This window comes from Pipistrellus hanaki (genome assembly GCF_964339955.1).
Source record: "Pipistrellus hanaki genome assembly, chromosome: 14".
NCBI classification, from domain to species: Eukaryota; Metazoa; Chordata; class Mammalia; order Chiroptera; family Vespertilionidae; genus Pipistrellus; species Pipistrellus hanaki.
This window is the reverse complement of record NC_140516.1, coordinates 30,803,235-30,816,069: the sequence shown is the minus strand read 5'-3', so window position 1 is coordinate 30,816,069 and position 12,835 is coordinate 30,803,235. Positions and strand designations below refer to the sequence as shown.

At 35.2% G+C, this 12,835-nt stretch overlaps 1 protein-coding gene across 1 annotated transcript in view; it reads right to left on the bottom strand.

Moving 5' to 3' along the window:
- LOC311632652 (uncharacterized protein) overlaps positions 1-349 on the bottom strand; it is a gene marked incomplete at its 5' end in the record, with an annotated part of 42,901 nt that extends 42,552 nt beyond the window's left edge. The window contains 1 exon segment of the mRNA XM_084904374.1: positions 242-349. Coding sequence (XP_084760500.1) covers positions 242-349 — 108 coding nt within the window.
- Positions 350-12,835: the final 12,486 nt, after the last annotated feature.

The following is a 12,835-nucleotide window of genomic DNA, read 5'->3' as shown; positions in this document are numbered from 1 at the left end:
TTCCAGGCTTGGTCCCAAGTAGGGGGCATGAAGAAGGCAACGGATCAATGATGCTCTCATCATTGATGTTTCTCTCTCTCTCTCCCTTTCTCTCTGAAATTAATAAAAAATATATATTTTTTAAAATATCTTGTTTTATCTGTTTTCTTATCAGAGATTTTCAGCTCTAGCAGGACTTTTAATAATTTCATAACCTATTATCTGCTTTATTTGGCATTCTTTGGAATTTTCCATGACTTACAGTATTCATCCACACTTCAGGATTTGCTTCATTTTCCAAATTAAAGAGTTTATCAGCAATTAAAGTTCCACAAACCAAACAGGTTGTTGTTAAAAACAGCCACATCATTGGAATGCCTGATATAAAACATTTAATAATTATGGATTAATTTTATACATCAGAGCTGATTAATGAAATGAAAATAGTATCCTAAGAAAAATGTAACTAACATCCTGAGAAAGTTGAGAAGTGTTGAAGAGAAAAAGTACAGTGGCTAACTCTGAGCATTATTAAACTATTTTTTCATACAAAACTACCTTGAATAGCCCACTTCTGAAAATACAATGAATTTAGTATAGTGTGAAAACTTATTTTTATCTCTTATTTTAATGAAAATTTTTTCAATTATTTTAAGTCTTTGTTCACCTGCGATTTGCCAGAACACATAGAGACTCAGACACCTTGGCAAAGCTAAAAGTGGAGATAACCTATAGTCTAGCTCAGCATTCCACAAAGCAAACAAGAACTAAAGCCCCAACCGAACAAACAAGCTGGCAGTAAGTTTCTACTGGTGTGACTATTTCTCTTGTGGACACCCAATGGCAAACTTTAATGTGCAATTTATCCTCTTGGCATTGCTTAAATCATATCTTTTCAAAGTAGGACAACATCACCTCAGTGTAAACACTCATTATATGAGAGCTTCAAGGGCTTGAGATTGAAGTCCAGTCTCACAACACAAAGGATTCCTAACCCTAGGCAAGTTATTTTGAGTGGATTTATCTCTTGGTTTCCTGGTTGATAGAGTGAAGATAATAATGATTATAAGGAAGATTACAGGGTTAGAGAAAGGATTAGGTGACATATAAAACACTAAGCACAGTGTAAGCTCTTTCACCACTTAATGTAAGAATGAATGAGAGAGAAATAGCAGAGAGCCGTGGTTATAACAAATTAATGACCGACTTCTAGAAATTCAGAATTTACTTTTGAAATTAAATAACTTTTCATACACTTGCTATCTGGTTCAGACAATTTTATATCTGTAAATGGTATATAATTTAAAACATTTCTGAAATGAAGAATAGTCAATATCTATTCTATTGAATGTTTGGCCTCTGCAAGGCACTGTTCTAATTACTTCTAATTTGTTATTTAAACCTTAAAGAAATTCCATAAGGTAGCTACTGTTATTATCCTTACTTTATCAATGAAAAAAACAAAGGCTGAAAGAAATTGAAGATCTGCCCAACCTCACAGGGCCAACAGGTGATAGAAGTACGACAAGAACGCAGGCAGCCTCCCTGAAGAGCCCTTATAAAACCTGATTTTCAAGCCAACTGCCTCCTGGTTGTGATAAATCTTGATTTTACCTGCTCCTGAGGCCTCCTATGGATTAGGAACTTCTGATCTTCAGCATGTAACATCAGGCTGAAGAATGAGATATGATTGCAGTGATAGTTAGAAGCCAGACAGATGAGAGGCAGGAAACCCAGGGTAAATGGGGAAACCTTGGACTATGATACACACCCAGGGCGTCTTCCCAACTCACCAAATGCCACAATGCACTTGTGGATTGGGAAATAATGGTCTATATGATGCCAAATAACCAGTTTGACTGAATCCTCATGTTTCCATTGTCTATCACTGTTGGGAGGGTTCAGCAACATTTTGAAAACAATGAGTCAAATGTACGGGGAAGTAAAATGTATTCAGAATCCTAGTGCATAAAATCAGACATAATAATAACTACCTTCTCAACCCCACAACATTACTGTGAGGATCAAATGACTCAATGTATAGTTGACCCGTGAACAACATGGGTTTGAATTGGGTGGGTCCACCTATATGTGGATATTTTTCAATAAATATTGTAAATGCATTTTCTTTATAACATTTTCTTTTATCTAGCTTACTTTATAGTAAAAATATAGTATGTAATGCCTCTAATGTTCAAACTATGTACTAATCAATGTTTATGCTACCGGTAAGGCTTTCTGTCATCAGTAGGCTATTAGTAGTTAAGTTTTTGGGGAGTCAAGTGGTAGATTTTTGAATAGGTAAGGGTTCAGCACCCCTAACTCCCTTGTTGTTCAAGGGTCAACTGTATGTGACAGTACTAATGTCAACCATCTAGTGCAGCGATTTTCAACTTGTATACCTCAAGAATTTTTAAAATACACAATACCTCACTAGTCAGTCAGAACACTGACCTCACTTTTCTTACGTTGTCAAATTAAAAAAAGACAACAGCCATGTATACAACAATAGCCATCTGCTATGAATGCCCTATCTTGAACCATAAATATTTAGGTCATATAACAGAGTTGTATCTTATTGGTCACGTCACATAAGATTGTCTTTGATTGGTTAATTCTTGGTACTAGAGATCAATATAGTAAACATGTATAGGCACCTGATTTTTTAGTCACTTTGAAGCAGAAAGAGCAGGTTATTACTAGTACATTTTTTGTAAATAAATAAAAAATATACTTATTTTTTGTCAGATGGGTAAAAAATATATTTCTGGCTGTGTTGCAGAATTTTAGTAATTAGTTTATGAGTGCCATGAGATGAAAAAGTTGAAATAGCTGATCTAGTGTGCAGGGATGGGATTGATTGTACCTGAACCAACAAGGTGAGGCCATCCTGACTCCCAACTCTTGAGTCCAGGAAAAGTTTGGAACTAGCAGTGTGGCAGAGAAAACAAACCCAGATTGCTAAAGGGATTCAACCTGTTGCCAACATTGGCAGTGACCATTGTGGGAGCTAACTTACAAACCAGTTAGACTCTGCCTTAAACAGGTAGAGTTGGGGACCTGAGGAGAATAAAGACAATTGAGCTTTATGCCCACCTGAAATATTAGATAATGAAGGGGTATGTGATTTAATTTTTTACTTCACTTTGCATGTCTGTAGAGTCCACACAATCACTAAATGTTATTCATTTTCCAACAGGAAGAAGGTTTAAGTTGCTACTGAGCATGACACAGGAGTTTTAATTTTATTAGTTTGGACTCATTCTCAAATACTTTCAAAAACAAAGATATTATTAATATTTGTCCAAACCCTAAGATATGTTCCACTGTGTAAGAAATTTTATGCCATTTAAACAAATGTGGTGTGAAAGATTATGGACTAAGTGGGAAGATTATTTACCAGCCATATTCAGTATTTGATGAAAGACTTAACCATGCTTTGCCATTGTGGACAGTAAAATGGCAGAAATGGGTAGACTTGTCTGGAATCTCTCATGGGTTATGACTCTAAAATGACCCTTCCCAACAAAACTTCAATGGACTCTTTGGATAGTTCTAGGAAGCACATTATCATTATTATTATTATTAATGTTGATTTGTTGCTATGACTTAATGTGGAAATAGCATGAACATAGTTAAACTGCTCAGGTTTTTACAAATTGTAGATCAGCTTAAATCTCAGAAGAATTTCAACACTATTGACTCCTTATATTCCTTCCTCAACTCTGAAGATTATCTGAGGATTATTTAAATAATCTGGAGAACTCTTCCAATTCTTTTATTTGACAGATACAAGGCCATATAAAATAAATAAAGCTAATTTTCCCACAATATTTTCATCATTCTTACAAAGTAAGCTTGCTACTTTAGTAATTATTTAATATATTGAAATGAATTAAAATAAAATACATTGAAACTTCTTCCTTGGCTCTGTGAAATATTAAATGATGGCTCCTACGCTCTAGAAGCTCAAATTTCCCAGGTTTTTTCTTTTGTGTGTTTGTGTGGTTTGTTTGTTTGTTTGTTTGTTTGGTTTGTTTTGGTTATTTGTTTTTCATAAAGCTAAATGGTATTAGAGCAGGAAAGGAATGTTGGCCAAAATGTAGATTAAGGGGCAGCCTTTCAGAAGTCCTATGGTATTTCTGATATCTTGACCCAAGGATCATATCACAGCCTCAGCAATTGTTTTATGATGGCTGCCCATTTAATTAGTAAGGTGGCTGAAAATACATGGTTGAATGTAGATCCTTGAACTTGGTATCTATCTGGGAAAATAGTTTTTATTTTCCTTCCAATGTTCTAATTCAAAATATATTTGTTATTAAGTATTATCTTTTTGTCTGTTTGCTTGTTTCTTTCCCCCCAAAGACTGCCTTTTATTAACACATGATTGTTTCAAAGGGGGCATAATTTTCCCTTGCACACAACAAAGTTTTTTTTTTTGTTTGTTTTTGTTTTTTAAATTAAGCATAACCAATAAAATAGAAACTAATTATTTGGAAAAAGGAATAATTTGAAAACTTACAAATTGAGACAAATTTTACGTTGGAGGAAAAGACTGTATGAACAGGACCACAGAATTTGTTGCCAGCTAACAAGACAATTTACCTAATTCTTTATGCATCCTAAAATTCAAACAGGGATGCAATAAAGCCATAAGTGTGTGTGTGTGTGTGTGTGTGTGTGTGTGTGTGTGTGTGTAAAATGATTGATTAGAACATTTTGGCATTAGGAAAGGCACTTAAAATTATATTTCAAATTTTTATTTTTTTCCCCATGAAGCAAAGTTGTCGATGTTCATGATATCTATAAGAAAGTGTTGTTTTTGAGATTACCTGTTGGAGAGGAGCATGTTCTCTTAGGGTTGGTATCAATGCATCTCAGTTTCAGCTTCACTATACTAGCCCCATCTTCAAACACAATACAGCTAGGATAAAGAAGTAGAAGAGAGAAATGACAAATAAAAATTTCTATCCATCATAAATGAGTGAAATATCGAAGGTTTTTGAAAAGAGGCCGTAATAAACTAACTGAATATGTATCCACCCCAAACCAAAATGCTCAAAAGAAAGATCACTTACATTTAAAGAGAAGTTATTGCCGAGAGTGCTGGTGATTGCTTGTGATGACATCCACAACCCTGAGTGGCAGGATCAGGACATGACCAGTGGAAAAGGTCAAAGGTTTGTGAGAATGAAGAGGAGAGACCGTACCATCCAATGGGAGGAAACTGATACCATCCATTCCTCCAAGCAAGGTTTACCTGCCTAACAGCTTACTTAATGGGTGGATTGGTATTTGTTTGCGCTCATTTTGTATTTGAATTCCTGTAGGAGGTATATCCAAATAGAGATTCTTTTTTTGAAAAACCACACGCAGAACACAGCCAGAAATTCATATTGGATCTAATTTGAGATACAGTCTTATCAATTTGCAAAGGTCAGTACTGGTGATTGGAATGTGTAAAGAGGTAACATTGTCTGTTTTGATATATGCTCCTGTTTCTTTCCAGAGTTAATTGTCTACATTGTTAAGCTACTGTTAAATCGCCTTCAAATCTTCCCAGCATGCCTGAAAATGGGTAGATGGCTTTTTTTTTTTTTTTTTTTTTTTTAGTATCACATTATCTTGATTTTATCTCTCTCTTTATCAATATTAAAACTGTTTGCTGAGTGACTTAATAAACAAATGAATGAACAACTCTACAAATAGAGTAATTGCTTAATTGCTGAAGAATAGTAATAATGTTTGTTACCAGCTTGGTCATAAATTCTAATGGACATTTGCTCTTCTGTATGTTTCAAAGGACATTTCTTAACACTTTTTTATAGTAAATTTAATAGAGGAAAGTAATCTCATAGGAAAAATCAATCTTATTTTGTTTTTGTATTTCATTGGAATAGGCCTACCATTATTCTTACATTGCATTGTAGAGTAATACAATACCAAAAATTACTACTTAATAATTGTCTTTTTGCTGTTCAACCTTCTAATTATCTTCAAACTTGACTACTATGGCACAACCTGATCTTCCATACACTCTATATTCTCTTATTTCTTCATACATTAAAACAAAATTTATAAATGAAAAATTATTCAAGTTTTTCTATAAAAAACCCACAAATTTCTTAGGCAATAATAACCTTCCTCTTGATTCTCTATATCAGTTCTGTCCAATAAAAATGTAATGTGAACTACATATATAATTTACTTATTGCCACATTTTAAAAAGTATAAACAAGTAAAATCAATTTTTATTATATTTCACTTAAACTAATAAATTCAAATGAAAATACTATCATTTCAACATGTAATCAATACTATTATTGTTAGAATTTTCTTTTTTTGCACTAAGTCTTTGAAATGATATACTTACAGCATATTCATTAGGACTAATCACATTTTAAGTGCTTGATTGCTACATTTGACTAGTGACTATACTATCAGTCTTATGCTTGATTTATTTTCCTAAAACCTTTCTTCAACCAAATTCTTTATTTCTTCATATAGTACTCACCCCAAAGACATATTTTATATCATACATTTGACATGAATTAAATATCTCTGCCTAGGAAACTTCCTACTACCTGAATCATCAAACATATCTTCGAAAGTGCTTGGTCTCTATTCCTCAATTGAGCTTGCTGTATATCTACCTAGCAAAAAACACAGGGGTACAACTATTTAGCTACAATCCTTTATCAAAAGCACAATATCCATCAATGCTCTCAAGGTCAGCAAATCTAGAAGAAAAGCTTATTATATTGACTCTACTCCAACAATAAATGCCAACTGTCATTTAAAAGTTTTCCTTAATGAGTTAAAATTTTCCGATAGAGAAAAATGTCACCAAAATGGTTGTTAGCATTTAAAATCATTTACAAGTTTGACAGCTTCCTGGATCTAAGTACTGGTTGAATACGCAACAATGGTTACATACGTGTGCAATTAACATAGCGACTTTCTTGAGACCTGGGTATCAGTACAAATTCGTCACTTGTCTCTAAGAGGACTGAGTTTTTAAGGTAGAACTGAGAAAACATACAGAGCTGGCTTTGTGGTTCCAAATCACCTAAACTGCCTTCATCTCTAGCTGGACCACAGCAACCTTCGAACTAGATTTCCTGTACCCATCTCATTTATTCTCAACAAGGCACGTATTATCATTGTTTTTAATCACATATCTGACCTAATTCAGTTTTAAGCACTCTTGAGACTAAAACTCTTTAACGGCTTTGCATTCAAAATGCTGTGAGTGGTTAGGGAGGCCTGCAAACCAGGGTCTGCCTACTTCTTCAAGCTCATCATTCCCTGGCTCCCTGTATTTATTTATTTATTTATTTATTTATTTATTTATTTATTTATTTTTATTTATTTGTCTTAAAGCAACATATATTTTCTTGATTTTTTACAGAGAAGAAGGGAGAGGGATAGAGAGTTAGAATCATTGATCAGCTGTGTCTTGCACACCCCAACTGGGGATGTGCCCGCAACCAAGGTACATGCCCTTGACTGGAATCGAACCTGGGACCTTTCAATCTGCAGGCAGATGCTCTATCCACTGAGCCAAACCAGTCAGTGCCCTGTGTTTCCTTCATTCTCTTCAGTAAGTCTAGCTCCTTTGCCACCTGAGCTATTCCCCTGCCTGTAATGTCTGTCAGATTTTACAGATCTCAGCCCAAAATTCATTTCTTCAGAGAAGACTTTTCTGTCCACCCTGAGGAGGGTGCACTTCATATCGGTGGATTCGGCACGATTACAGTTAAAGATTTAACGCTGTGAGGAAGCAGCTGTAGTGTGTCTGCCTTTTTCATTAGTCTGTAAGTTCCCCCTGGGCAGGAAGCTTATTACTCTTTGTGTTCTGAATGTCTGGCTGTATCATAATAGATACACTATTATAGCATACAGATTATAAGAGCTTGGTATCTAAAGTCAAGATTTCAGAGATTAGAGAATTGTTATTTTGAGGCTAGTTGCCCAGTATTTCCAAACTTTAGTTTCCTGATCTATAAAGAAAGGATACAGCTGGTACCATTTTATTAAGCTACTGTGAAACTGAAATGTAAAGTGCTCAGACTGTTATTTTCTTATGCACTGGAGTGATTGTGTAGGTAATGGTTTCTGTCAAAATCATATACTTTCTCTGTTTTTTAATCTGTGTACAACAAACAACATTTTTTTATACTAGTACTTCCTATGTGTCTTAAAGGCGAAGAATCCATTATTTTGGCATAAAACTTGATATAGTTCTCTTGACAGCTAGAGTTTTTAATGTAAATTATAAACATGTTTTTGATTTATGCTTTGTAACTCTTGTAAATTTCAGTTATGTGACTCAGCATGTGTAAGTGCAGTCATTTCCGACACATTTACAAGATTAAATATCGGGATATGCTAGTCTGGTATGTCCTAGTCTTCTAAAAGGTGCCTCCCTGTGAAGTTGTTTGGTGCCCTGCCAGCCAGCCTTCCCCTGCTGAGGCTCAGATCTCATTCAGTTCCCTCCCCTCCAGACCAATGGCTCCTTATTGATGTCAAGAAATTCTTGACCAATGAGTCTTACCAAATATGTATTAATTGTATATTTAAAACACCCCATTTCCACAAGACCCAATCAAGTGCTTGGAGGACATAGAGGACACTCGCAGCCACGTAGCAACTATTTTTTAATCACTGATTTTGTGCCTGGGTGATTGTGGGTTCAATCACTCTACAGCTGCTTACTCACAATAATTGTGTTGAATCCACTGATATAAAGTGCACCCTCATCAGGGTAGACAGAGAAGTCTTCTCTGAAGAAATGAATTTTTGGCTGAGATCTGTAAAATCTGACAGACATTATAGGCAGGGGAATAGCTCAGGTGGCAAAGGAGCTAGGCTTACTGAAGAGAATGAAAGGAAGATAGGGAGCCAGGAAGTGATGAGCTTGAAGAGGTAGGCAGAGCCTGGTTGGTAGGCCTTCTTAACCATCCATAGCATTTTGAATGCAAAACCATTAAATGAGACAGATATATCGAGGCAGCTGGCCTCCCACCCAAGTTCATTTGAAAATCAGATAGAGTTACTAACGTTATCTCCGCTTTACAGGTAGGGAAATGTGGATTAGAGAAATTAACTGGTTTATGGATATAAATATTATAATGGAGCTAGGAACCAAACCTAAACAATTTGGATTTCAAGGCCAATGTCTGAGTACTGTGCTACAAAAATGTGCTTCATGAACATCTTTGGTCTTCATGACAGCATATGAGGTAGGCAGAAATGAATGACTCCATTTTGTAGAATTAATGATAAAGAACTTTCCTAGGGGCACACAGCTAATAATTAGTGGAGGTGGCTCTGGAATGTCCACTGTTTAGCCCTAACATGAGCCTTCAATCCATAGTGATTCCATTTTACCTTTCAATCCCTAAAAGGAAAGGTCATGAAGCCTGTGAAAGCACTTTGAAATGAACATGATATGCCATAGAAATGAGAGTGGCTTTTTGTTATGATCTTGATAAACATTAGCAGTATCCACGATATCCTCAGAAGGAAGGGTTAAGAGAGAATTGGTTCATTTCACTAAACCAATATATCCATCTGATACCATATTAGTGAGCAGGATAGTTGGAACCATCACTAAAAGGTCTAGGTTAATGGAACCTAAAAACGTGAACATACTCAGCCTCATGTAAGAAATTTCAGGCATGAAATTAAAGGAAAGGCCATTGCTTACAGAGGATAGTGACTTTTCAAAATTTCTAATTCTATTTAATATAGAAGAGAAGATTCTGCTAAAGCTTGGGTAATTTTCCAATGTGGCAGGGAGCGCTTCATTGAGAGGAATTACATTGGGAAAGGTCAAAGGGATGACTCAGCTGCTACCTTGAAGTGGTGTAGCTATGGAAAAGCCATCACAATGCTCTTTATCATCAGATCTGTCAGTTGAATACCAGCCAAGCTGTCAACCTGGTTTTGACTCAGCACTTGGGTGGCCTGCTTTACATATTTATATATACCCCTGCTGGAATTGCCTGCCCCTGCTATTGACTTAGTCACTCTCTCTCTATAGCTCTGATGACATAGATTCTGTTTTCATTACTTTATTTACCTCAAGTCTGTATTAAATTTTGGTCTCGTCCTCTGTATAGAGCCCCATTAGTCCTCTAATAAGCAGGTACTTTTGTGATTAGATGAGATATCCTGGACTTACTATTGGGATACAAGACAAGAAAGTTTTAGAGCCTAGGATTTGGATTCAGACTCAAGATCCAGATTTGCCTAAAATTCTTAAATACTTGACATGAGCTATGAAAATAAAACATTTGAATTTTCTAAGCATCAGTGGTCTTCTATGAAATAGATAAGCATAGTACTTGCATCACAAAGATATGAACAGGAATGAATGACCATATCTTTAATAAAAGCTAAATAAGTTAATAAGTGCATAATAAATGTTCATTATTTTAATTACCATCCTCACTGGGTTGAAATTTCCCTTCATATTTTAAACTCAATATATAAGTCATAAGGGTAAGAATCATGGTTTTCTTCTTTACTTCCCTATCTCTAGCTTCTAACATAAAAAATGCAGGGTAAATTTTTTAAAACTAATAACCTGTTACTTTGAGAAGTTGTTCAGAAATCTCTTTGGCAGGGACCACAAAAACTACCCATCACTAAGGAGACGTCTGACACACCAAGTCCTGCACAAAGTAGGCTTATTAGTATGGTTAAACTAAAAAATGATCCCATGTGAAAGTTTTCTTCCTTCTAGAAGCTGCCAGTGTTCAGAATCCTGAACATATAATACAAAAGGAAATGAAAAATATTAAATTGATATAATTGATTAAAGTGATGGTGATATACCTTGAGATTCTTACTGAATATTAATAAAAATTTAAAAGTAATTTTAAGATATAGCAATAAAAATAAGAAAATCCTATTTGCTTTTTTATAAGAAATGCAATGTTATGATTTAATTATATTTTCATTCAGTTTAAGGCAAACTTTGTGGACAAATCCTGTCCATGAGAATGAGAAAGATGTGCAGGAAGACTTAAGTGTACAAATATTTTTTGAATAAAACATTTGCATCTAGCTAAGGAAGCAGAGGCAAAATGTAACTGGAAAAGTGGGTGAAGTCAGAGTATGGGAAACTTTGAAAGACAGATGGGGGTTAAGGTTTGATGGAATAAAATAAAAAGCAGAGCATTATCATAAATTCTGGTATGGTGGTATTTCATGGTGAAAAACCATTTAAAAAAGTAATAGGAATGATGGATCAATACAAATGCTTGTAATTAAAGACATTAGAAAAGAAGCAGTAAAGCTTTTGCAGAGAAAAAGTAATGTCCTATAAATACTACATTTGATCAGCATTCTGAAAATATAGTTCATATATTATCTTACTAATTTGTACACTTCTACACCTTGGACAAGTCACTTCTCCTTGACTGTGTTTACTTATATCTAAATTCAGAGGGTTGGACTCTATTAGAGTTTCCTACAAATACTGGTAGTGAGATAGACAATTTTAGATGGAACAGAGAAAACTTAAAAATTTTAAGTTATATATTATTTTTATTTCATATTTTTACAATTACCTTCTTTAGGTGAAGTTATACTGGTTACATATTAGCAGAATGATAATAATTTTTCAAAAGAATAATGACTTTTGCTTTTAGTCATGAGAGAATAACAGGGTCTGGAGTTATCATCCTACCATAAAAATTAGAAAATTGGAAGCAAAGTAATAAACAACAGTTGTCAGATATTGGCAAGCAGGCAGCACTGTGATGAAAACAGGTAAGGTGAACCCTATGAAAACCTTAGCTTTCTGCCTACCAGCAATTTCTACATTGCGGCAAAGGTTGGAGAACCCAAGAAAAGCTCAGTGGACTAGTTGACTTAAGGAGATAGAGACTTGAATTCAGGGAGAATCCTATATAATAAAAGGCTAATATGCAAATTGACTGAATGGTGGAATGACCGGTCACTATGACATGCACTGACCACCAGGGGGCAGATGCTCAACACAGGAGCTTCCCTCTGGTGGTCAGTATACTCTCACAGGGGAAGCACCACTCAGCCAGAAGCCCTGAGCTGAGCTCAAAGCTGGTAAATGCAGCAGCAGCAGTAGTGAGAGTCTCTCCCGCCTCCTTAGCTACTGCTGGCTTAGGCCCACTCCCCTTGAGAAGCGGGCCTAAGCCATCAGTTGGACATCCCCCTACAGTTGAGAGGGCACGGGATGGGCTGAGGGACCCTCACTCCCAAGTGCACAAATTTCATGCACTGGGCCTCTAGTAAGGACAATAAAATTTGTGGGGCCAGAATAACAACGAAAAAGTAGTAGTCAAAGGAAAGGGCTTTTGAAATATGGAGATGTATCCCTCTAAACCTTTGATTAAATAATAATTTGCTGATGCAAAAGATGAACTTCCACAAAAGTTGAAAAAATAAAACTTTCAAAGAAAAATAATTGTCAAGGAACTGTAAATAAAACAATTTCTAGAGTATTCACAGGGATTAATTTGAGTTCCCATGAACCTTATTCCTAAACACATGAGAATTTAATAGAGACTTCAGAAAGGACATGCTTCAGTGGTAAAGCTAAACTTCCTTGGTGGAGAGGTTACTAGATCCACCCTTAGGAAATTGAAAAGACTCAAAATAAAAAATTTAGCTTCAAGTAAATGAACTGACTGCCACAACACTTCCAACCCTATTTAAAGGAATAAAATAAATTCAGGGAAATGCTCAGCAATGCAAAATACAAAGTCTGGCACCCAATCAAAATTTTTAAGTATGGAATTGAAGCAGGAAAATATAACTCTTAATCAGAAGAAAGACAATCTATAGAACAAATAGACAAATG